The 26,159-nt window shown below is 43.5% G+C and overlaps 1 protein-coding gene across 1 annotated transcript in view; it reads left to right on the top strand.

Moving 5' to 3' along the window:
- The window catches only part of CTNND2 (catenin delta 2), a 565,782-nt gene that overhangs the window by 256,647 nt on the left and 282,976 nt on the right, over window positions 1-26,159 (top strand). The window contains exons 5-6 of the mRNA XM_072851353.1: window positions 4,577-4,749; window positions 13,580-14,144. Of these exons, the coding sequence (XP_072707454.1) occupies window positions 4,577-4,749; window positions 13,580-14,144 (738 nt within the window). The remainder of the gene's footprint in view (window positions 1-4,576; window positions 4,750-13,579; window positions 14,145-26,159) is intronic.

Raw genomic sequence — 26,159 nt, 5'->3', positions numbered from 1 at the left:
GGTTTTTGATAATGGGATGGTCTACGTGGCACCAGGCTTGCTGGCGTCAGATGGGATTCACCTTTCTCAAAGGGGTGAAGAGGGTCTTTGCTTACAAGCTAGCCGGGCTCATTGACAAAGCTTTAAACTAGACTTGAAGGGGGAAGTGGATGATATCAGGCTTGCCCGTGACAGGCTGTGGGACTGTATGCCACGGTTTGAGGGACGGGGTGCTAACGAGTGCCCTCAGCCTCTTGCTCTGAGACTTGCTGGGTACACTGCAGCACACTTGAAGTCTTAGAGAGATGAGCTACGGGCTCCTGAGGTAATAGGAGTCAACAGGGAAACACGAGTGAAATACCTCAAAGGAATTAACAGGTGTTCCTCTAAGAAGGTGACATGGCCGACAGCCCAGCTGAAGTGCCTCTACACCAATGTACGCAGCATGGGCAACAAACAGGAGGAGCTGGAAGCCACCGTGCTGCTAGAAAGCTACAACCTAGTTGCCATTACTGAAGCTTGGTGAGACAAATTCCATGACTGACGTGCAGCTACTGATGGCTACAGGCTGTTCAGAAGGGACAGGCAAGGAAGGAGGGGCGGAGGGGTTGCCCTCTACATCAAGAAATGGATAGAGTGTGAAGAGCTGTCTCTGAAGAACAGCCATGAGCAGGTTGAAAGCTTATGGGTAAGAATTAGAGACCGAGGCAACAAAGGGAACCTTGCGGTTGGTGTCTCCTACAGGCCACCCGATCAAGGTGAGCCTGTTGACAAAGCCTTCTTACTCCAGCTACAGGAGGCATCATGCTCGCAGGCTCTCGTCCTGCTGGGGGACTTCACCCACCCCAACACTTGCTGGAAAAGTAGCATGGCGAGCTGTAGGCAATCCAGGAGACTCCTGGAATGCATTGAGGATAACTTCTTAAGCCAGGTAATAGACAGCCCTACCAGAGAGGATACGATACTGGACCTGTTGGTTACCAACGCAAGTGAGCTAATAGGTGACGTCAAGACTGGAGGCAGCCTGGACTACAGTGATCATGCATTGGTGGAGTTTGCAGTCCTGAGGCATATGGGTCAGGTAAAGAGTAAAGTCAGGACCCTGAATTTTAGGAAAGCAAACTTCCAGCTGTTCAAGGAGTTAGTCAACAGGACTCCCTGGAAAACCGCCCTCAGGGACAAGGGCGCAGAACAGAGCTGGCAGATCGTTCAGGATGCTTTCCATAGAGCACAAGAGCTCTCGATACCCATGTGTAAGAAATCAGTAAAGGAAGGCAAGAGACCAGCATGGCTGAGTTGAGACCTGCTGGTCAAACTAAAGGGCAAGAAGGAAATGCACAGGCAGTGGAAGCAGGGACAGGTATCCTGGGAAGAGTATAGGGACACTGCTCAGTTGTGTAGGGATTGGGTCAGGAAGGCCAAGGCACAGCTGGAGCTGAACTTGGCAAGGGATGCAAAGAATAATAAGAAGGGCTTCTACAGGTATGTCAGCCAGAAAAGGAAGGTCAAAGAAAGTGTACCCCTCCAACGAGCAAAACTAGCAAACTGGTAACAACAGACGAGGAGAAGGCTGAGGTACTCAACAACTTCTTTGCCTCAGTCTTTACTGGCATCCTCTCTTCCCACACCTGTTGAGTGGATGGACCACAAGATGGGGACTGGGGGGGCAAAGCCCCTCCCACTCTAAGAGAAGGTCAGGTGCGTGACCACCCGAGGAACCTGAACATACATAAGTCTATGGGACCTGATGAGATTGCATCCCAGAGTCCTGAGGGAACTGGCTGATGTAGTTGCCAAACCACTCTCCATGATATTTGAAAAGCCATGGCAGTCAGGTGAAGTCCCTGCCGACTGGAAAAAGGGAAACATTGCACCCATTTTTAAAAAGGGTAGAGAGGAGGATCCTGGGAACTACTGACCTGTCAGCCTCACGTCTGTGCCTGGGAAGATCATGGAGCAGATCCTCCTAGAAGCTATGCTAAGGCACATGGAGGACAGGGAAGTGATTTGAGACAGCCAGCATGGCTTCACCAAGGGCAACTCCTGCCTGACCAACCTAGTGGCCTTCTATGATAGAGTGACCGCATCAGTGGACAAGGGAAGATCTATGGATGTCATCTATCTGGAATTCTGTATGGCCTTTGACACGGTCCCCCACAACATCCTTCTCTCTAAATTGGAGAGATATGGATTTGATGGGTGGACTGCTCGGTGGATGAGGAATTGGTTGGATGGTCGCATCCAGAGGGTAGTGGTCAACGGCTCAATGTCCAGATGGAGATCGGTGACAATTGGTGTCCCTCAGGGGTCCATATTGGGACTAGGACTGTTTAATATCTTCATCAATGACATAGACAGTGGGATTGAGTGCACCTTCAACAAGTTTGCCAACAACACCAAGCTGAGTGGTGCAGTTGACATGCCTGAGGGATGGGATGCCATCCAGAGGGACCTGGACAAGCTCAAGAAGTGGGCCCGTGGGAACCTCATGATGTTCAACATAGCCAAGTGCAGGGTCCTGCACATGGATTGGGGCAACCCCCGGTATCAGTAGAGGCTAGGGGATGAAGGGATTGAGAGCAGCCCTGCCGAGAAGGACTTGGAGGTACTGGTGGATGAAAAGCTGGACATTAGCCGGCAATGTCCACTCACAGCCCAGAAAGCTAACCATATTGTGGGCTGCATCAAAAGAAGTGTGGCCAGCAGGTCGAGGGAGGTGATTCTGCCCCTCTACTCCACTCTGGGTGAGACCCCACCTGGAGTACTGCGTTCAGCTCTGGAGTCCTCAGCACAGAAAAGACATGGACCTGCTGGAGCAGGTCCAGAGGAGGGCCACAAAAATGCTCAGAGGGATGGAACACCTCTCCTATGAGGAAAGGCTGAGAGAGTTGGGGTTGTTCAGCCTGGAGAAGAGAAGGCTCTGGGGAGACCTTATTGCGGCCTTTCGGTATTTAAAGGGGGCTTGTAGGAAAGATGAGGACAAACTTTTTAGCAGGGCCTGTTGCAATAGGACAAGGGGTAATGGTTTGAAACTGAAAGGGTACATTCAGACTAGATATAAGGAAGAAGTTTTTTACGATGAGGGTGGTGAGGCACTGGAACAGGTTGCCCGGAGAGGTGGTAGATGCCCCATCCCTGGAAACATTCAAGGTCAGGCTGGACAGGGCTTCAAGCAACCTGATCTAGTTGCAGATGTCCCTGCTCATTGCAGGAGGGTTGGAATAGATGACCTCTAAAGGTCCCTTCCAACCCAAACTATTCTATGATCCTATGTTTTAGTTTCACAGAACAACTAAATAACTCTGGAAGGTGTCACTGTTCACGCTCCCGACCTGCCCTTCAGTCTGGCAGCCCCAATTTAAGCTCGCTGCCTGCACTTGGCTCTCCTGCCACGCAGTGCTGTGATGGGGAAGATAAGATAGGCTGACAAAACAGTCATCAAAGATGCAAAGAGATCAGGGTGAGTCCTACATGATGAGAGGAGCTATTAATATTTTAAAGGCTGCCATCCATCCCTACAGGCACCAAAGTATTACATCACCGTGTGTACAGGTGTCGTGGTTCAGCCCCAGCCGGCAGCTAAGCACCACGCAGCCGCTCGCTCACTCCCCCCCCAGTGGGATGGGAGAGAGAATCGGAAGAGCAAAAGTAAGAAAACTCGTGGGTTGAGATAAGAACAGTTTAATAATTGGAACAAAATAATAATAATAATAATAATAATGAATTATAATGAGAAGGAAAACAACGAGAGAGAGAGAGAGAGAGGAACAAAACCCAAGGGAGGGAAAAAAGGAAAATAAAAATAAAAATAAAATTATACAACCGCTCACCACCCGCCGACCGATGCCCAGCCAGTCCCCGAGCAGCGATCGCTACCCCCTGGCCAACTCCCCCAGTTTATATGACATCATATGGTATGGAATAGCCCTTTGGTCAGTTTGGATCAACTATCCTGGCTGTGCCCCCTCCCATTTCTTGGGCACCTGGCAGAGCATGGGGAGCTGAAGGAAAAGAAAAAAGTCCTTGACCAATGTAAATACCGCTTAGCGACAGCCAAAACATCAGTGTGTTATCAATATTATTCTCATGCTAAAATCCAAAGCACAGCACTATACCAACTACTAGGAAGAAAATTAAGTCTATCCCAGCCAAAATCAGGACAACAGGACAGAGTGGCAGTAATCAGTAGATCTAATGTGCTGGGGGCCCAGGGAGGGACAAGTTAGCATTTCCCATGCAGAACGACTGGATATAATTAAGTGAAATAAACAAGGCTTATCCTTAGGAAAAAAGAAAACTCATCAACTATTCTGAGCTGAAAACCAAGACTTCTTTATCAAATAATATCGTTGAGTTTGTTTAGACTTAGAATTCCTTCACCAGTCAAAACTATACGTGGTCTGTAGCTTGAACACAATAATAATGATGACTGAGTGGTAAGAAACAATGTAATGTATGTGATTTTTATTACTGAAGAGCCAAACTGTGAAAAGCTGAAGCCACATACATCTGATAATTTCGAGGCTCACTCAACAGATAATACAGGTATGCTCTTTCACTGAGACTTTCTGACTGCTCCTGAATCCTGTCCCCGCAGGGCCCAGCCTCCTCTCCCAGAGCGCGCTCCAGCTCAATTCCAAGCCTGAAGGGTCCTTCCAGTACTCAGCTAGCTACCACAGCAACCAGACCCTCGCCCTGGGCGAAACAGCGGCCTCCCAGCTCCCGGCCCGCAGTGGTCAGGCCAGAGGTGCCATCCAGAGCTACAGCCAGGTACGTGTCCTAAGCAGCCCGGGTCTCTCGCACCTGAAATCGTGTGGGGTAGCTCCCAGGAAACAGAGATGTTTGGTGCCTGCTGGCGCATGAATGTCTGCCTTTACTTTCTCTCTTGTTCAATGCATCTGCAGCAGGGTGGAGTTAACCACCTTGATTTTCGTAAATCTAAAGTGAGTTGACTTGCATAGTAATAAAATAATCCTGATTAAAAAGGAGATTTACATGCCCGTTTAACTTACTCGCTTGCACATATATTTTGGTGATAGCATGTTTAGGCATTTAAGTTTGAAAATTTCTGTGACTGTGCTGATTAGGAGCCCTGACTAAGGTCTAGGACTTCCCTGTGTTGGTGTCAGGATATTACTGAAAGCAGTAAGTGCCAGCAAACAAAAACAAAGCCAGGCTGACACCAGATGCGAAACCTGCTTGGGATACCATGCATCGCCTGGTGCTATGGCCTGATCCCAAGCATAAGAATAATTTTTTGCCTTTTTTTCCCCCCATATTGTAAGACAAGCAACGTACCAGGCAGCTGCCCATACATTTCAAACATTTTGAAAGATTGTTTCAGATACTCATGAAAACTATAACTCTCTCTTCCTGTCTAAATGATCCCTCCCAGCTCTGACACGTAACCCTCTTACCTGCTATGCTTTTCACTGTGATATCAAAGCCTCTCACTGGGAAGTTAAGCTGCAGTTTAGACAAAAATTTCTAGAAGCATTCATGCTTCTGTACATAAAGTCTGACTGGGTTTCATTGGTCAGCTCAGGTTATTTTCTCTGTTTAGATGTTAACCACCCCAGCAAAGCAGACCATCTCAGTGTGACACTGGGACACTTTATAATTCAGGATTCTGTAGAAGTGAGTAGTATTTGAATTTCAAAGCCTTAAATTGCTAAGAGATTTCAACTATTATATAGTCATTGCACAGCTTGTGGGATACCAAGAGACATACAATATTCTGTTCTCTCAATTTGCTCAGAAAAGCTCCCTATCCTCTAAGAATGAAAAATGAAATAAAGCACAGTTAAATTTCATTTCAAATTGGGTAGGTACTTTTTTTCTTCTATAAAGGGTTTAAAATTAGCCTGCATAGCGGTAAGGCCTTAGGGTTTTTCTGCATTTACCAAAGAGGACCTCCCTGATGTTCTTTGGGATGGGAGCCAGCAGGAGAGCAAGATTCCAGCTAGAAAGAAATAGGAGGCTATAATATCCAGTTGTAGCCTGGGCAGATGTCATCAGGAGTTGTGCTTTGTGAAAAGCATCATACCCTGGGGGTTAGCCTGAAAGGGTGTGATGCATTCTTCAAGGAGGTTAGAAAAAGGAAGATGATGGAAAAGGAACAGGTTATGAGAGCAACAGAGCAACAGAAACAAAAACAAAGAAGAAATGAGAGGGGAAGGAGAAAGAATCTTAAAGAAAAAAAAGGCAGGAAGGGAAAGCGTGCAATTGTCTAGGGGTTTGAAGTAGTGATATTCTTAGTATAAATTTTATCATACTCATTGATAGAAATGGATGAATTTATGGAGAGGGGAAAAAATTAATGATGTAGATTTCTTTCATTGAAATTGCACTGAACAGCCATTGCTTAAATCTGAAAAGCTCTCATGAACCTTCTACTTCACAGAGAACTGGTTACTTTCAGAAAGGTAACTAGTAAGTTAGTAAGGCAACCTTTCCTATCCTTTTTTTTTTGTTGGTATGAGAGGGCAGAAAATAGGTTTTCTTCCTGTGTTCCTTCAGATTGTATGATAGATATTCCTGCAGGAAAATAACTCACAGAGCATAATTTTCACACCATCATCCTGCGAAGGATGCTTGACAACTTCAGGTCAATTAAAATATATCTTGAAAATATTAACAAACTGCCATATAAACTATGAATTAATACCATAAAAAGCATATAAAGGAGGTTTGAAAAGAGGTAAACAAGAAGAGGAAGAGTCAAAAGTTGAAACAAAAAAGTTCTGAATATGACCATTGCTGATCCCACAATTACGGAGAAAAAAAGTCAATCCTTGGAATTGTTTTGCTATCCCTATTATAATTAAAATAAGCCTCAAGAGTCAGGACTGCTCACATTGTGAAAATTTCCTTTGGTATTTGTGTGCAAGGAATATAGCTATCTCTGAACATGAATGATAGCCCAAATGCGTGGAAAAAATATGTAAATAGTCCCAAGGCCAGCTGTGACAGCAAGAACAATTTCTGAAAATGCAATTGTATAAAAAAGAGAAACTAATTAGTCTTGGGACTTCCTGTATAGTGCTGCAAAGCACAATCTAACATTTTTGTCAATTTGGAGGACTTCATTGTAGATTGTAGAGTTTTTTCACTGCTTTGAGTACTTTCAAACATGAAACTTCTATCTTCTAAATGCTACTAGAATAGGATTTCTTAGCAACAACTGCTCCTCTGTCAGGGAATTACTCTGTTTCTCCACTGAAAACAGCTTTTCAAACTTGGTGTCCAGATCCTGATATATCCTGTAGTAATCGATTAAGGTTACTTGTGAAGAGTCAGTAGGGGCTCTTGTTACAAAAAGTAGCAGATTTGGCAGATGAGTTGCTCAAAAGTGAATCTTTTACTTGGGCAATGTAATTTGTGAACAACTGATTGATTGGGTTTACTGTCATCTTGAGAATGGTCAGCCTATGCTGCAGATATCATAGAAACATAAAGCATAGCATGTACTACAAATAGGGGTTTTCCACATGCTCTGCCATGTATTTGCAAGGGGAAGGGAAAGGAAGTAAAACTAGTTTACATTTCTGGATGAGGCCTTTTTTAGTTTCTGGTGATGCCATGGTCTTTTCAGAGGCTGAGGCAGCAACAGAGGTAATTCCCTACTGCGTATTATTCTATGCTCCTGAAGCTCCTGCACTGAACAAGCTGGCACAGAATTTGAAAACCCTTAAGAACAAAAAGTAGATGGAAAATAAAGGTAATTAAAAACAAAAAAAGGCTTGAAAAATCATTTAACAGTTAATTTTCTAACTTGTCTCCTTTTTCCTGTAAACAAGTCATAAGTTTGTCATTCATCAGACCACCACACCTTACTAGCCCTATTTAGAATATTAGCAAATGAGTACAAGAATGTGTTCAGATGTAAAGCAAAAACTGCATACTGGCCTTTTTCAGTTAGTCTCATGGCTCTTCCCGCCATCAGTCATCTGTGCCACAAGGTGATAGGCTGCTGGATAATCTACCCAGACAAAATCTAAAATAAGGACTTCACTTCTGGTGGGATGTGGCAGATGATGATGTGTTTAAAACTGGACTCCAAATATGAACATGAGAATTTTTCTGTCATTAAAGGAAGCAGATGAAATCTCAAGACAGATCAGTCTTATTACGACACTCACAGAGAACAATTCACTAGTATAGCTTATGGTAGTGAAGAACTGATGGGCATAATGCTGGTTTGATCCTACAATAGGTAATGATTGCAGCTTTCCTTGCTGCTTTAAAACCAGAGATTGACCATCTCTGGACACTCTGAAAGGATAGCACACAATTCTGTTTGTGGATGTAGAAGACTACAATGGTATTACCTACCTTCATCTATATGTATGACCTTTGAGATTAGGATCAGGTAGGCTGACAAGTTTTCCTAATAGTGTTGGGGTGTATTTTGCAAACACAGTATAGCCATGACCTTTGTGATAAAATAAGGAGAAACAGATGGAATAGGCCACATTTCAGGGATCTAGAGGTATAGTCTGGCATCTATTATCATTTAAGTGCATTTAAACATAGGTAGCATCTTCCTAGTTAGGTCAGGAACTTATAAATGACAGCAAAGCAGTCCTGCAGAAGAAAGACCCTTCCACAGGTGCTGCCCAAGGACTGAAGTCTGCATCCTGAAGACTAGAGAATGTTAAGCATTTTCCATACCCTCTTCTTGCCCTTTGCAGAAGAGTGTTGATAGAGGCATTGGACCAGAGCAGAGTGATACCTTGAGTGAAGCCATATGGAAGGTTCTTTGGGCTGACAGGAAAAAAAATATCCCTCAATAGACTGGAAAGTCTTGCAGTCACTGAAAGAGCACAGAGTATCACTGAGATTGTGAAACAGAGCTGGAGCCTTAAAAGACCGCCTGTGTCTCTCGAAAACCCTAGTAAGGATAATGAAGTTTGCTGCCTAAAGCTAGCAACATCTACCAACATTCAAGCAGCCAAAGCAGCCTGCAGGGATGTCTTCCACATAACTTGAGCTATCCAATTGGAAAATCCTCCCTAGAATCAAGAGAAAAGGTCTTCTCATGGGCCACAGTGCACTGTATATGACTATGTTCATATTCATCAGATATTACCTTCTTTGACGTTTTAAGGGCCAAGTGATCCCTGAAAGTTCCAGAGAGCAAAACAAGCTGGAAACTGATGCTGGCATTTAATGCTAAACTAAAAATGCTTGTGAATACAAGTTCATCCAGACCTAAGATGGGCATCCAGACCTAAGATGGGCATGCAGACTTACTCAAATGTAATATAACTTTTCAGTTTCTTGTATTATCTGTCAGAGAAGTATACAGGACATTGAGCACAAATTGTCATTTCTTAAGGGTAACTGATACCATGATTCAAATTTTCCAGCTTTTTCCTGGAAATTGTATCATTATCTCATTCCCACAAAATGACTATGAAGCCTTTTCTGTTCTTAGCTTTGTTTCTAAGACTCAGGCAGTTGCATTGACAGAAGTTCTGTTCCTTAGCACCTGTGAATTATGAAGTATAGATGCACAAAACCTACCAGGTTTTCGGTTTGTGTTTTGGCATGCCTAAGAAGAAAATAGCTTGAAGGGATTTTAGATGATATACCAAATAGATCTGCTGCACCTGCTAACATATTCATAACGGTCATCTTGTTCTCTTAGACTTTTGCTATTCAGGTTTTGCTGGTCCTACACGCCTTTTTTCCCTCTGGGAACAATCTCCAAGAATCAGCATGCTGATGTTTCCGTAATTAGCAGCTGACCCCAAAGTTAAGTTTTGCTTAAGCTGTCTAGCCATCTAGGATTTTATAATTCCTTATCCATGAAAAATTTTCAACAGAATAAATAATTCAACACAGTTATTTGCCCCTCTCAATTCCACTTCATAAAACAGAAATCTTGTATTGCAGTCTTTCATTTAATCTTTTCCTGTTGAAGCTCTGATTTAAATTTTCAATTGGAATTGTAAAAAAAAAAAAAGCTGATGTCTTGAAATTTAGTGCATTAAATGCATGAATTATGGCAGGCAAACAACAGTTAGACTGGTCTCTAGTCTACTATAAACTAACTGGACACCCTCAGTAATTTTCTGTATAGATCTCATTTTGTCTGTATCAGTAGAGAATGATCTTTCTAGTAAGATTAAATGGGAAAGAAAATATTTTCATAGCAGTATTAATGTTCTCATGTTTTTTCACACATTTCTGCTGTTAAAAAGGATATATCAGAATCCATACATTGAATCCAAATAAGCAAATCAGGCTCCTTTTCTTTGGGATACCAGAAAAATTAAATCTCTGAGTCTTAGAATAGATACTTACAGGGCTGTAGTAAGAAAGTCCTTGATTTTTGTTCACATCTATGAAATAGATTGATGCAGGAGGATCTAACAATTGGGAAGCAAATTTGCTCTCAATTTATTAGTTTAAACACAGTTTCATTATCAGGTTGACAACAATAATGGATAAATGGAAAAATAAGGGAAAAATACCATTGTATTTCATTCTTCCATATGAAGTATAATGTCACATTGCAGAATGAACAATGACATGTCTGTATGGTAGTCTTAAGCAACAGACAGGGAGAAACACAGGGAGAAACTAAAACACATTTTGCCTCTGAAAACACGGGTGAAGAATGTGACTGTACGCTTGGCTCTTTGAAAAAACATAAGAACCTCACAGTAAATTTAAGACAGGTCTGAGATTAGTCACATCCTAGAAAATACTGCCTGCTAATGTTTTCATTGCAATCTGTTCATCCAAAAGTTCTCTCCTTCACACAGCAAATGCTTAGCTTTTTAGGAAGTGCTATACACTGCATTTTTAATTAAGCATTTAATTCTTGTGTCCTGCCACTACACCTTCTTACCTATAACAGACAGTCATGAAGTGGGATTTTTTTTTGTTTTGAATTAGTACTTACAGAATGCCTGCAGCTTTATAGAGATTTATTAGGAATATGGGATAATGTTGGTTTACTTGAAATTAATTGCTCTAAATCCTTGACACATCAAGCAGTGTAGAAGTAGATTAGAAAAAGAAATTTTGTACACGATGACAGTGCTTGCCTAACATCCTTATGATCAATGACAAACTAAGTTACCAGTGCATTAGCAGTGTGTTGCAGAAGACACTGGTAACATTGCAGAAGACTGTACTTTGGAACAATGTTGAATATTAAAAAATACATTATTATGGCACTCAACAGTCCAAAAAGTAAAATTTATTAACAAATAACAATTGATGACGTAGCTGGTTCAAATGACCTTTCATCATGTGCAATACTTGCTCTGTCCATGTTGTCTTAAATCTTGCCAGCCTGTTTCTGTTTTATAAAAATTGTTACCATACAGTTTAAACCTGGAAAATGAAAACTGTACTCCTGTCAAATACATTATTGGACAGTCAGTTGCAGATTAGCTCTTCTTTCCAGTTTAAAGCAGAGACGGTAAGTAGCTCAGCATGAAAGTAGCTTTTAAAAGTTCATTGATGTTCCCAGAGTTTGCCTTCCTGGTTTTTGTTATGAGTCTTTGAATAAGCAACTTGAGCTTGTTGGCAATTTGTGAAAATTTCAAGGCTCGTACTTAACGCTGTGGTGTTTGTAACTGGCGGCCGCAACCAGAACAGTCCAACTCAACAGCGAGCAGGCTACTTACATCTATGACCCCCTTGCCCACCCGGGACTTACCATACAGAACAGCTGGAGGGAACAGTTTACATTACATTTATCTATAAGGCCGTTGCTCTTCCTCCCAAAGCCAGTGAGGTTTGGGTCTGGCAGTGCTCCCTTGAGATGCTTGAACACTGCGAGTGCTGGCACCTTCCATGCTACTAACAACTGGGAGCAAAGCACCAGGAGCACCTCATCCAAAGCCTTGCTTCCTGTCCATGTCTAGAAAAATACATATTCTTCCCCCAGATGTAAAACATTTAAGATGAGGGGTGGGGCTCCAAAAGTAAAAAAAGAAAAGGACAGAAAAATTTCCAGTGGGCGTACATAGGAAGTCGTACACATTTCTGGCATTTTGAACCTCATTTATTCCTTGCTCCGATTAGTTGTTTTATCTTGTCCTCAGTTCCCAACCAAATCCTTTATTGGGCATCCTAGTGAAAGTAAGTTTCATACCAGGAACATGGTGCTTTTGTTTACTTGTTTTTCTCCTGTAGGATGTGACTAAAAAAGCACGTTGCTATTTAAATGTGAAACAACGCTGCTGTCGGCATTCACCACACCTCATTGAATTGAGTCACAAAATTCATTATTCACATTTTAAAGGCTTTTCTTGCTAAGGGAATCAGTAGCCGAGAGGTGTGTGTGTTTGGGCCAAGCACTGGTCAGACTGATTCAAACTGCTCTGTCAGCTCCCGGGATCTGGAGCACTTGCTGAGGTTTCAAGTAAATCCTCTGCATAACCAGAAAAAAATAGTATCTGAAACAAGAGTGTGTCCTTCCAACAGGGCGCTGAGCTCTTGCTCACTGCAGGGTGCAGTTATTAGAGGATTTTCATGTTACCAGATTCGCAGATGATCCCTTGAGCCTAAGATCCCCGATAGAAAGGGGGAAGCTGCCAGTGTGTAAGGGCGCGCTCCATCCTTTGCTGCTCCAGAAGCGGCTCAGGGACGTAACTGAAATTTCTAATAGGCAGCATCTGCCGAGGATTGTCGCTCGCTCGCTCCCTTCCCCCCTCCCAGTTACTGGCTTAAGGGGAACTTTGCGCTGCCCTGCCCGCGGCTGGCGGGCCCCGAGGCCGGCGGGGCGGAGGCGGCCGGCGGGGCGGGGCGCTCCCTCCGTCCCGATGCAGATTCCCCGCTGGATGCGGCCCGGGGGAGGGCCCGGCCCCGGCAGCTCCTCCCGCGCCCTCCTTCCCCTTCGTGCCGCGTACATAGGTACGAGGCGACCGCCTGCCGCGGCGGGGTCCGGCGTCGGCGCAGCCGGGCGGTGCCTTTCCCCTCCGCTTCTCCACGCGAGGACGGGGCTGAGGCGAGCGCCGCGATTCCGCCGCCGGCGGGGCCGGTCGCGCCCTGTCGCGCCGGCGGCAGCAGCAGCAGCGAAAGCCGGGGGCGGTGTCAGTGGGGCGCGGTGGCTCTCCTCGTACGGACACCGATTGCTTTTCTACGAGGAAAGTGACCCGATTAAAGCCCTTTCCGTGGCTTCAACTGCGCTTTTCTAATGTACGCAGAATAAAAGTTTGGGGCGCGGGGGGGTTATGTCTGATTGTCTGTCTGTCTGTATGTATTTAAAGTCGGGCTAAGCTACGCCTGGTGGAAGGGTAGGTATGCGAGCGCATTTCAGAGCAAGAGACCCCGGAGCAGTTTGCTCTAGGGCCGGGTGCCGACTGCAGCCGTGACGACGAGTTTTTACGCCGCTCAGCCCGAGCCGGCGGCCGGTTTTCCCCCAAAGGCTGGAAATGCTTTAGCAGCTTAGCGAGTCCCTTCATCCCGAGGGCGCCGGGTGCCGGCCCGCTTTAAGGCAACGAGGGGGCTGCGTGCGGCTGGGGGGGTCCTCCGGCGAGCGAGCCCCCTCGCCCCGCCCCGAGCAGGGCCGGGGGAGCCGGGCGCCCCCCGCCGCCGCCCCCGCTGACGCCTCTGCCTTTCCTTCCCGCAGCAGGGCCCGGGGGGCCGCGGCGCCCACCCGGGCGGCCCGGAGCCGCCGCCGCCGCCCGCCGCCCCGCAGCCGCGGGAGCCCTTCGCGCCCAGCCACGGCAGCGCCTTCCACCTGCCCGAGCCCCAGCACGCCGCCGCGCTCTACTACGCCAGCTCCACGCTGCCGGCGCAGCGGGTGAGCTCCCCGCTGCCCGCCCAGCCCGGCGGCTCCCCCACCAAGCTGCCGCGGGCCGGCTCCGCCGCCGAGGGCGCCGCCTACGCCACCGCGCAGCGCCTCTCCTCCCCGAAGCAGTCCCCCAGCCGCCTGGCCAAGTCCTACAGCACCAGCTCGCCCATCAACATCGTCGTCTCCTCGGCGGGACTGTCGCCGTCCCCCATCCGAGTGACCTCCCCGCCCACCGTCCAGTCTAACATTTCCTCCTCTCCTATCCACCAGTTAAGCTCCACCATCGGCACTTACGCCACCCTGTCGCCTACCAAGCGGCTGGTTCACGCTGCCGATCAGTACAGCAAGCACTCCCAGGAGCTGTACGCCACCGCCACCCTGCAGAGACCCGGCTCCCTCGCAGGTAAATCGCGGCCGGCAGCACCTTGGGTCCGCGCCTGCGGGGGGCGGGGGGGGGGTGCGCGGTGCCGCCGCGCCCGCGGAGGGGAGGTGGCGGGGGGCGAGGGAGGGGGAAAGGCGGCCCCGCCTGCCCCGCCGGCCCCCGGGCGGCAGCGTCCCGCCAGCCGCGGCGTCTGGGGCGGGGGCGCACGGCTGCCGGCCGAGGAGAGGAAGGAGGGGGGTGGGTTTGACAGAAAACCGCTTGGGGGGAATTGTGGTTTTCATTCCGGCAGCGGTAAGTGGGGAGAGGCAGGCTGCCTGCCTGCTTCTTTGAGAAAGTACCTTACTTCTCCGGCTGATCCCATCTTCCCGGTGCCGGGCAGGTGTGCTTGGTGTCGGGAGGGTGCGGGGCTGGCGGCGCTGGGCGCTGAGCTCCTTGCTCTTACCCACGGTTCGGGTGGGGAGTATGTTACTATGGTGAATCCCTTCTCTGCCGCGATCAAAAACTGTGAGTCTTTTGCAGAGAATCGCTCTTCCCCGGGTTTACAGGCGTCAGAACGTGTCAAACACCCCAGGTTCTGGGGTGTTTGACAAGTTTGGGGTTACTTAGCAGGAACTCCTGGTGTGCCAAGTTGTGCCGAGTAATAGGTAGCAGTGATTTGGCTCCAAGTGCTCTTTAGGGAATAGGATCTTACAGCTGATTTAACGTCTCTGTAATCGCACACTTTGAACAGATCCTAGAAGTGAGATACTGGTGCACTGTTCTCTAAACCATCTCTCTGCTAAACTGAGCATCCTTCAGGGGTGGGTTTTTTGTATTCTCAAAATTTCCAGTTTCATTGCTATAGTAACAGCTGTTATGCTCATATGTTCTCTTGTGTGACATAAATAGATTTGAAGATAAATAGGCTACATAAAGAGGTTTGGCTATGTTTATCAGGCAGGTACACAAGTTTCTTACTGGAGTTAAAACCTCTTCTCATCCCCCTTTCTCCTCTCACCCATCTCCCCTCCCCTGCTCCAGCAGTTGTTGGCATCCTATGTAATTCCAGTGTGTCTAAACATACAGATTAAATTAACAGATAATATAGTATTAATGTGTCTCCTTGTAAGAACTATTTGATGGGGATTTTTTCCTATTTAAAGGGTGGGGATTTGAAAACCTTGGTTTGTTTGTTTATGTAACGCTATCTTTGAAGTTCAGAATGTGTAAAGAGATAGCATTACTAAATGATGCCACAGTCAAGATCTCGGGACACTTATATCAATCCTGTTGTCAAATACTCAGTCTCAAATTACCAAGTGGTTTATTTAGCAATTATAGTAGTATAACTTCTCCCCGCTGTAGTTCAACACGCTGTTGGACATAGGAATTAAATACTGCCTATGTAGAGTAAAGTGGAAATATAGAATTGCCACAGACTTTGTATTTTAGGGAGTTTTACAACTTCATCCTATAGCAAGAGTTGTTTGAGTCTAAATAGGCATGGAGGGAACTGGCAGCGTCAAAGGAACAGAGGGTAATTCAATTTAAAACTTTTATACCTGTGGGTATGAACTACCAGTATTTCCCTGATTTTTCTTTACCTTTGTTCTAGGATAGAAGTCTTTGCTTCAGGAAGTTTCTAACAGGCACGGTCCATATTTCTCTTTATGTACTTTTAGCATTGGAATTTGTACTGTTCTGGGGTTTTGGTTTTGTTTTTTGAATAAGACATCTTTTATAGCATTGCAGCATTAAACCTGTGATGATAGCTTAGTCAAAACTTGTTCTGTAGAGCTTAAGGCCCATCATAATGACTCTGAAGTGCTACAGTGTCAGAGAAGCTGTTCGTCCTATGCTAGACTCAGGTTGCGACATGGATTTGGACTTTTTGGGGATTTTTGGCCAATAGTGGCTGTACAGACATTCCTAATGGGGTTTTCTACTTTGATTTGAATAGAAGTTAAGAAACTGGCATTCATTTTCTTGGATTGCTTTTAAATAAAAGATAAGACTTCTTCTGCCTCTTGCGTAATGTAGGTACTTCCCTCCCTGCCTCTTTTTAGGACCTTCTGCGAGGAGTTGCTTGTCACTGATTTATGGCTCGGGTGAAAGAAAAGCTTATAGATACATGCATTTAGGAAACGGCTGGCGTATTTTTGTGTGGATTTTTGTGTGGGAGGGGAATAGGGATTGATCATTTGAACTTGCTATTAAGTTTCTAAAAATTTGTAAAGCAACATTAACTTTTCCAAGCATTGTAGCTGTCAGAACAAACATATCGAGCTTCTGAGTTACTGTATCTAATAGGGATTTATTTTTATGATATGCAAAAAAATCTCAGTGTCTTATTTTATAACAAATGAAAAATCCTGTAACTTGAATAAGTATTAGGTGACAGACATGCAGAGATAGTATTGCTACTAAAAAAAAAAAAAAATAAAAGTGGAAGAAACAGTACGTTAGTAAATACAATTTTTTTTTCCACAGTGGTGACATGCCTTTCAAGTAGTCCTTGAAAGGAGCTCTGTCACATGACCCATTCTTTTGCAAAAGTTTCCTATTGTGTGCTTCCACCAGTTTTTTTCCATTACCATTCTGTAGCATGTTCCTCATGGCCTCCCCTCCATCCTGGAGTTACATGTTTGCTACCAGTGTTAAGTGCCTGACTAATCTTCTAGACTTTCACTGGATTCACTGAAGTCAATGGACTACACAGCAGCTTAAAAGTAATGTAAGCTTTAGAGTTAGCCAGGATCAGATGTTACAGATACTTCTAAGGCAATCTTCATTTTTTTTTCTATAGGCATTTTTGCTCAGAATAGATTTGGTATTTGAGCTGTAAGTGTATTATACTATTACAGGAGTTTTCTAGTCATTGTGTTAGAAATCAAACCCATTGAGGAGGAGAGCAAGCAATGTATGTTGAAAAGCTGATGTTCAATAGATGAGATTTTTGCTTCTTGTTCACAACATCCAAAGATGGGGTTTTGGGGGTTTTTTTGGTTTTTTTTTTCCCCCCTGAGAGAGAGGAGGAGGAGTGGAGAATAGTTGTCACATTGCACTGATTGATGGTTTGCCTACTGTGATTAATGTGAAGTTGCATTGGTATGTATGTGTCATCACAGGGATGATGTTACTCAGAGTAATCTTTTTTTATCTCCGGGAAGAAAAAATAATTATTTGTAGTAATTACCAGCGATACAAATAATGCATTTGTTTAAATTTTTTTGCATGATATTAGAAATTTCTACTAGAGCTATCTAGTACATGAATACTACTGGGTCTCAGTATGCTAAACAAACGGAACGATATCAGTACCAGGGTTAGATGTTTAAAAGAGAAGACCCTCAGATATGATCAATTTTTTAAAAAATTGTAATTGAAAATGTACAATACAAACATAGATTGCCCAAAACTGAATCTGTGTAAGACTGAATTTAAGAGATGGCATTATTTATATTAATTTCTTACAAACTCGATTATGAAACAGCTTGAAATTATAAAAGTGGCAATTCTTAGACCTGAATTTAAAATAAGATGTGCAACAGCATGCAATGTCTCAGTTTTAACCAAGTAACCTTAGAAACGTCTTCAGAAATGGGTTTTAGTCTAGTTATACTTGAACTGCTACCATTGCCAAGCGTTTGCGTGTATCAGTTATGTGTGTACGTGTGTATGTAGTGGTTCTTGTGAGTTTACACTTGCCGTGTTTATTTTTAGTCTAGCTGCTTCATTGCTATGATCTGCAATTACAGTTTTGGAAGTAGTTTTCCGATCTGCGCTGCTCCAAAGCGTACTCGACTGTCTGTTCAAGCAGCAATCTGAATCCAGAAGGCACAGTTTGTAAATACCTTCTTGCGGCTTCCACACCTGGACTGAGCTGCGGAGTGCTGCTGGGAGCCAAACTCAGCAAAGCAGCCCGTTTTGCCTGGACGGGGGAGTGTGTAGGACAGCAAGCAGCAGAAACATGGGAAAACCGTTTCAGAGGCAGGTCATCGCACAAGTGCCCGCTCTTCACAGCCCTCTGAAGCATCTCCTGCTGGCCAGAATCAGATAGACGGTACTAAAGGAGTAGTGGGTTTGCTTAGGAGCAAAGGGAGAGGAGGCAGTGAAAGGGTGTTGTTGAGGTAGCTTATGCCTCAGGTTATGTGACAGGGGAGCAGCCCTGGTGTTGCAGAGCCACTCCTGCCTCTTCATCCAGGCTTAGGGCAGACTACAGACACATAAGACAATGGCAAGTAATTTTATGCATTGCTTTATTACAAAAAAACTAAAAAGAAAATAAATATGTTTGAAGACTGCATCATGCTCCATCAGCTGTACTAAAAGGTTAGGTTTAAGAAATGAGTGTTGGTGTGAATCACTTTGTATAATGTTAGGTGGAAAGAATATTATGCAGCTATTCTTCCTGTAGTGCTGACATGTTGCCCTGAAACAAGAGCTGTAGCATCCCTCTGACAGCCTTCGTGCTGCTGCTGAAAACTTCAGTGCTCAGCCTTGTGTTTGCAAACAGAATGTTCTTTCAGGTCCCTGTAAAATAAAAAAGAAAAGTCCTACCTTTCTGAGGTAGGACTGTTTGTATGCATGTGTAGTATTAATACTAAAATAGCACTGGTTGATAAAAGTGTGGCATGGGTTATTATATAAAATATGCTTTCCACTCTTTATTGAGCAAAGAGTTCTAAGTTTATCAGGGTCTTAACTGGTTCCTTCTCCTCCTTCATCTGCCTTGTCTCACTCTTCTCCCTCTTTGCTGGGGACCTTCCTTTGCCCTTTCTCCTTCTGTATGCTTTTCATTGCATATGACATGTTGAACCCTGGTTTCCTGTTGAGATTTATGGCAGGACTGCTATTTGATGGTGAGTGTTGACATGTTTTAGCATTTTGGTGTGCAGTCATACAGGCACAGAACAGATCAGCTTATATGACTGTGTATGGGATAACTGATATACATTACCACCAGCATGGATTTAGATTTCCTTTCAATTACATGAAAATATTGGGTCATCTATATATCTTTGGTTCGTTGCTGTCTTTACAAAAAATTATCTGGTTAAGTGTTGCAATTCTCCAGTAAGTCACGCTGTACTATGTGCTAGAATGACTGCATTACTGCTTGTGAGGATACATGCATCCACTCCCTTCTTTCATACCTCTACATGGGGGAGAAATAACTCTTAGCAGAGTTAGATAGTATTAAAATCAATGTTAGTGCTAACTTGAGTTAAAATTAGCCTCTTTGAGGGATTTAAACTGTATGCATGTAAAATACTCTTTTTAGATTGCATCGAACCCAAATTCCCACCAACGTTCGCAAATGCAGACAAGACTTCACCACGTGCATCATCATTCAGCTTTTGGGCACGGCATTATAGATAAGAAAGGTACAAGCCAAGTGTTAACCCACAGCCAAAGTGGATCTAAATCACCCCAGAATTAAAAGTTCTCTGTGCCGTAAAATCCCCACCTGAGACACAGGGCTGAGCTAGTAAAACAGTCTAGCTGTGATGTGCAGTTGTACTTCTTTGGACAGGTAAGGAAGGAAAATCTTTGGATTTTTTGGCCTTAAGATAAGCTGTGAGACTTGGACTATCGATATGATTGATCATAACAAAAAGGACATTCAGTTGTTTCCCTTAACTGTTTTTCTTGTATTTTTACAGAATCCTGTGACTATTTCTTTTATAGGGAGAACAAAATTGCTTCATGAATTTTAACCAAAATAGTTTTCTATAGATTTTTTCTAAGGTTTTTTTTTTGTTTTTATTAGCTAGAAAATTCCTTTATCTGCTGTCAGAGCCTTTACACATGAGAACATTGTTAATGCCCTTTTGTTCTGCGACAGACAGTGCAGTCCTAGAATTTTTTTTCTCCTTCTACTCTTGTTTGTTTTGAGACTCTTTCTTTCAGACAAGAAAACAAAACAAAAGATTTTGAGGCATCCAGTAATATTTCAGATATTAATCAGAGACTTATAATTTGGTATCTTTCTGATACTAACTTATTTGTTTCCACATAGTAACCTGGAGGTTAGAAGTGCTGATGTTGGTCTTGGAGCTGATACAAATATACAACTAGATGTTCATTTTGCTTTTCTTTGCCACTAGTTCTACTTCTACCTATTCCCTCAGCGATAATTATGTTATTAATTGTTACGAGTGAAACATTTACAATAGTGCTCAATTCCAACTTGGACAAGGTATCCAAAATGGACAGTTTACCACAATAAAGCAGAAGGAATAAGATGGATGTCTTTGAAATATCTTCTTATTGCCATGATTTTTGTTCCTGAGTCTTTCAAATGTAGCTTACATGAAATTAATTTGCTCGTAGGAGAGAGGTAATTGACAAGAGCCAAATATGGAGGCCCCATGTACGTGGATATATCTTTGATCTAACAAACTTGCGCTTTGACTTCCTGTGCGAGCAAACACTACAAATATGTCTAAACTTGGGTCCTGTTCTCACACTGACTATAACCTTTCCCTTTGCTTCCTGTTCTTGATATGGGAAATCATTTGACTGATCCTCCCGATGGTCTTTCAGAGGGGTGTGAAATCAAATAATATTGCAAAATAACAAGCTCTTAGGCAAAGAAAACCAGTCTGCAGCATTGCTGAAAATAGATTCAACTGGTATGAAGCTGCAAGTATTTTAACTGAATGACTGTGGGAAACTGAGTGGCAGTGGCTGTTTCTGGGCTTTTAGGTGAATGTAAAATCAGGTATGGTTCTGGTCAGTACTGAAGCCTGTGTTGTTGCTTGTAACCATACAACCTGGCATGCAGTTTCTGGCCTCTGGTCCTGAACTTTAGCAGTGTACCTAAGAAGGCCAGGATTCAAATGGAAGCATGCAAGCCACTGGAAGGAATTTCTTCAGCATCAGAGCAGAGTTTAAAAAGTCTGTGCTTATATGCCTGATGAAAAGAAGCACAAGAAGGAGTTGAAGTTGGCAAAAAGCTAGCAGAGAAGAGTCAGTGTCCATAGCAGAAAGATGGTTAATCCAAGGAGCTGGAATTCTTCAGTCAATTTTTCTTGGCTACTGAAATCCAATGAAATATATGGGGCTAAAGAGCAGTGTTTTGGGAACCTAACTTTTTGGAACTTTTGTTTAGAGCAATGGAAATACATTAGCCAGTGTTGGCACTCCAGTTCACATAGCCATGTCTTGCTTATGTTGATTTGTATTATTTTTAGTACGTGAGATTACAGGAAGAGGCTGGGGCCTGATGAACTACGATATGTCCAAACTTTTGTGTCTTGAGGGCATGCTAGTCAGGCTGAGTCTTGTCTGTGCCTGTTAGCACCCCTTTTGCTCTCGGGTCTGAATGGTGTCCTCACATACCTGGTGTCCTCTTCAGTTGCCAGGAGCATGATTCTGGGTCCTCCCAAACTTCTTTGGCTTTGAACTCACTTGTTCAGAACAGAAGGGAGTGCTGTTGTGGGGGATAGGGAGTGTTAGGCAAGGGAAAGGTCCCTTCAACTCAAATTTCTGATACTCAGGCTTTTGTGGAATCAGTGAAAATATTTGCTCGTGCTGAACGATCGAAATTGGGATGACTGTGTTTGTCTCGCTTGTGCACTGGGCAAAGAAGGCACACGTGGAAGCTGTAGCTTCCTCAGGGTCTGAAGCCCCATTGCAAGGCCTTATCCAATAGACTGGAAATGTTTGTCACAGAAGTCTCAATAAATAGTGACAGAAATCTTTAGTCCCTCGTGGTCTTCGGGTATTTAAGAGAAGTGAGACATGCCCTTAATTTTTACTGTGGTGGGAAACTTCATCCTTTCCAGTTGCTGTGGCACACAAACTGTTTGCAGTAGATGGAGTAGCTGAGATCTAGAAAGTCAATACACAGCTCATCAGTAACATAAGCATTCATTTGTTGGGATATCTAATAGTTTTTTGGTTGTTGTGGGCACACACCAGCTTTAAAGCATGCAGGTGCCTCTGATCAAAAGTAAAGTGATTATGGAAGGAAGAAGATTGCAAACTGGGGAGTTGAGGAAGGCTCCCTTTATTTAAGGCCAAAACTTGGGTGGGGAGGTGCCCATGGCTGCCCATGCTGAGTTGCAAAGTGCTCACAGGTGAAATACATTAGCTGTCAGTGGTAGCTGCCAGAAACTCCACTGGACCAAATTAGCTCTGTGAGCAATCATGGGAGATAAATGAGGCAATTTTTCTGTAATCGTAGGGTCAAACTTGAAGATCATCTAGGTATGGACCCAGAACAGACAGAATACTTTTTGGTTTTATAAAGGTGGTATTATGGAGAGGAGAGAGATACTGTCTAATGATAATGAATTCATGGAACTGTATATTATCATAAGTGGGTAGAAGCAAAAGTCAGAATGTAATATGCTGAAATGAGAAGGACCAAGTGATGACTAATCTTACAATTATAAGGCATGGCATATGAAGCTGCCAGTTGGATGACATAGATTTTTAATAAGTACATCAAGTTGCAACACGTAGTGTATAAGTGAAGAATAGAAAAGTGCTGTATTTGTTTGAATACAAGTGGTCTTAAATCTCAGGCAACCCTCGCTTTTCTGAGGAAATTTTGGCATACACTTTTCTATATTTCTCTTCCATATCTTGCCTTACGGCCCCTTACCCTCCCCCTCCAACCCAGGTGTGAACCATCCCTTTTATCAGATAGCCAGCTGTGCTGCTCTCAGGCAGTAAAACCTTTTGATCATAGGACTAAAGCTCTTGCTGGGTTTAAAGAGTGTTGCCTGGGAGGAAAGCAAGGGTGGAGAAGGAGCTGTGGCCCTCTGATATAGGGGCAGACTTCCTGCGACTGGAGAGCAAAAGGACTCCTCTCCATGGGGTCCTTTTCCCACCTGCACCTTCCCTGAGCATCCCAGTTCAGCAGGGATGCAGTCGTTTTTTATGTTTGCTTACCAAAAGGTGCCATAAGCTCTTCGAAGGCTTTCTACCAAAGTCCTGGGAGCATGATCCCTGAAGGAGAGTGAGTTGGACTCTTTCAGATATTTGACAGGGTGGGGGGGGAGAAGGTGGAGGGAGACGAGACGACAGCCCTTTGCGTGTTTGGGGCTAATATGCCCTGAAGAAAGGGAGGACTGAGTAAAAGAAAAATTGCAGACCAGCTAATCACAGTGCTTTGTTGGACATTACAACAAAAGCTGATAGAAAGGATAATACAAGACATGAAGGTGGTAAATGGTTAATGGGATAATTTGCAACATGAGTCTGCCAAAACCAGATTGTACTGCAATAACCTGCTTACTGACCTTTTCTTAGATTATATGTGATGTCTTTCTATTTCCTATCAGGGCTCTGAGCACGCATTTTCTGTAGTGCCACTTGGGAAATGTTTAGTTAAGCTAGAGAAGATGGATATTCTTGCAAGAGTGTAGTTGGGCAAGGACCTGGGCAAAGGAGCATTGTCAGTTTGTCATTTTGAAAATCAAATTAATGGAAAGAAAGGATGCTACTAATAAAGTCCCACAAGGAGAACTCTTTCGGCCACTTGAAAAATATTTTTTCATGTTATTATCTCGGCACAAAACCCTGAAATATGCCAAGGAAACTTATGATAGTGGAATATTAGGAGGCATTTTCTGAAGAGAGGAAGATAAATCCTGTGTAGAAAGAGCTTTGCAGATCAGAGAGAAAGAGTAGAATTGGAGCTGAGCTAATAACTCACCTAATAGCCAGTTACAAATTAGGGATCTTTGGCTGAAAACAAGAGTAGGAAAAGACCTGGGTGACCTGCTTGACCGCAGTATGTCTCAGCCACCTATATTAGGAACATAATAGAATATTTCATGGCCTAATCATGTATCAAGCAAAATTGGGAGTGTTATGTACGGTTAGGGCTTCATCTGGGAGAACTGTATACAACCGTGACCCTCTGCGAAAGACAGACTCTTCCCAGCCCTCTTCTATTCTGGACTGATCTGCCTGGATGATCAAGAAATTAAGACGCCTGTTGTACACAGACCTGACTTAGTGTGTTTCCTTCTTTTCTTAACAGAGGAAAGACTGCTAGCTTACGTAGCTGCTATTAGTAAAGAGAGGTTATACATCAAGAGTGCTGAATCCTGGTAAGAGTAAGTAATTTGATGAAGGATTTGCCAGCTTTTTTCCAAAGACAAGATCAGTCAAGTCCCTGCCCTGGCAGCTTTTAGGATAGTAGTATCTGACCAAAGAGGGAGTGAGGGCAAAAGGTATCATGTGAGTGGCTTGTTTTCACCAGCAGGCTTTGCTTTTAGGGCTTTGACTAACCAGCCATGATGAGTTTGGCTGGAGGATTTTTGTGAACTAATGCTCTTCAGACTTTCCTTGAAGAATTAAAACTGGTAGCCCTGTTGAAGATAGAGTGACTCTTGAGCCATGATTGCACTTTGTCTGGTCTCTGTCCAAGCTTCAAAGTTTACAAGGCTTATTCATCAAAATTTTGCATTTCTTTCAGTCTGAAGTTGGAGTTCCTGTGTAGCTCATGTCATCCTTGTCTGTGTTGCACCTTGAGCTGCTTTTGGCAAGAATCTGAAGCTAATGCTGAACATAACTGAGCAGTCTTCTCCAAAGTAATCTAATTTGTGTCCTGCCCTACTTAAGATCCTATCTTGCGAGTCTGGGAATTCAAGAATTAACTGTCTTAGCTGAGAATCTCTCATTCTCTGAAGTTTATCAAGACTGTGATGGATTGCATGTCACTGCTTTTCTCAGTCTGCAGCAGGTTTCAGACTGCTTTTGTAAAATCAGGGGAAACTTAATGCAAATGTCTTCAGCCAGCCATATGATCCGTATGATCGTGTAAGTGTTGGCTTCACAGGTGAGACAGCTATTTGACATGCAAATGATGTTAATTTGCATTTATGAATAACCAGGAACTAATTGTGGGACAGTTCAGAATCCCTCAAGTGTTTGTCACCTTTGGACTAACATGTGTCGCATCCTTCTAATTGAAAGTACTGTTAAAGCCCTTCTTGAAGCTGAACCCTTCCAGTGTTTTATTGCAAACTGGTGTGAAAACATTTCTTATGTTTCTTATCTTAGGTCTGCTTTCCTTTTGCCGCTGACCTTCTGTCACCATTTGTCTCTTGCAGCATTTGTCATGGCCATTTCTTTTTAGCATGGACTCTCTGCTTGAGTGACAGGACTCTTTCAGCTTATGGTCCTTTCCTTGCCATGCTTTTCAGGGATAATCTGAATTTGTGAGATTAATGGCACATTGCAAAGTCTCTTGTGCTGGTTTTGTTTCTTTTCTTTTCTTGTCTCTCTTTTTTGCTTTAAATAAGTTCCTGGAAAAAAATATGTAGCCGTCCATTTCCTTTTTTGCTTGCTGCTTATTGTGGAAGGATTTACATAAGATATTTTTCTGAGTTTTTGGAAGTTGGATACTAAATGCTTAGTATTGTGTAATTGCTCTATTAGTAAGCATAATGAATTAAAAGAGAAAACTTCATTTTATGGGATACGATGATTACTCCAGCATAAATTTTGCTTAAGTCCTTAAGCTCCTCATGATCACGGTGTTAACAGTATTCCTTTTCTTTGTCTCTACATTCAGCATTTCTTTTATTTCTTTTATTTCAAGCAAGCCTGTTAGAATTGCTTTAGATTATAATGATTTTAATAATAGGAAGTTATTTTAAGTGTTTTAGCAGAGGTCTCAATGTATACCTAATGGGAACACCTTAAAACCAGCTTGAATAATGCTATGATCTATTGAACATAATTGTAAAAGTAGGTAATTGCTGGTCTAAACTTTTTTACAGGCATAACTAAATTCTTTAGTTAGATTGTATTCATATTGATTATGTATACATGTAATAAAAGCTCCATGTTTTCACTCTGGTATTTTAAATGCAATGAGTCTGAAGTGGATAATGAAACCTTGATGAGTAATATAGTGTGTTACAGAATATCCAAAGAGATCTTCTCTTTCTTGAATGTGGCACTGAAAGAAAGACTAAGATGATGAACCCCATTTTTTCCCCTGGCATGTCACAGACTTATACCTTGGGTCTTGGTGAACTCTAGAAACTGGGGATTGCAAGCAAATGCTCACTGAGGAGGAGAAAG

Source organism: Ciconia boyciana, chromosome 2, assembly GCF_034638445.1.
Source record: "Ciconia boyciana chromosome 2, ASM3463844v1, whole genome shotgun sequence".
NCBI classification, from domain to species: domain Eukaryota; kingdom Metazoa; phylum Chordata; class Aves; order Ciconiiformes; family Ciconiidae; genus Ciconia; species Ciconia boyciana.
Note: the sequence above shows the minus strand (reverse complement) of the source record. Positions and strands in the feature narration are given on the sequence as shown.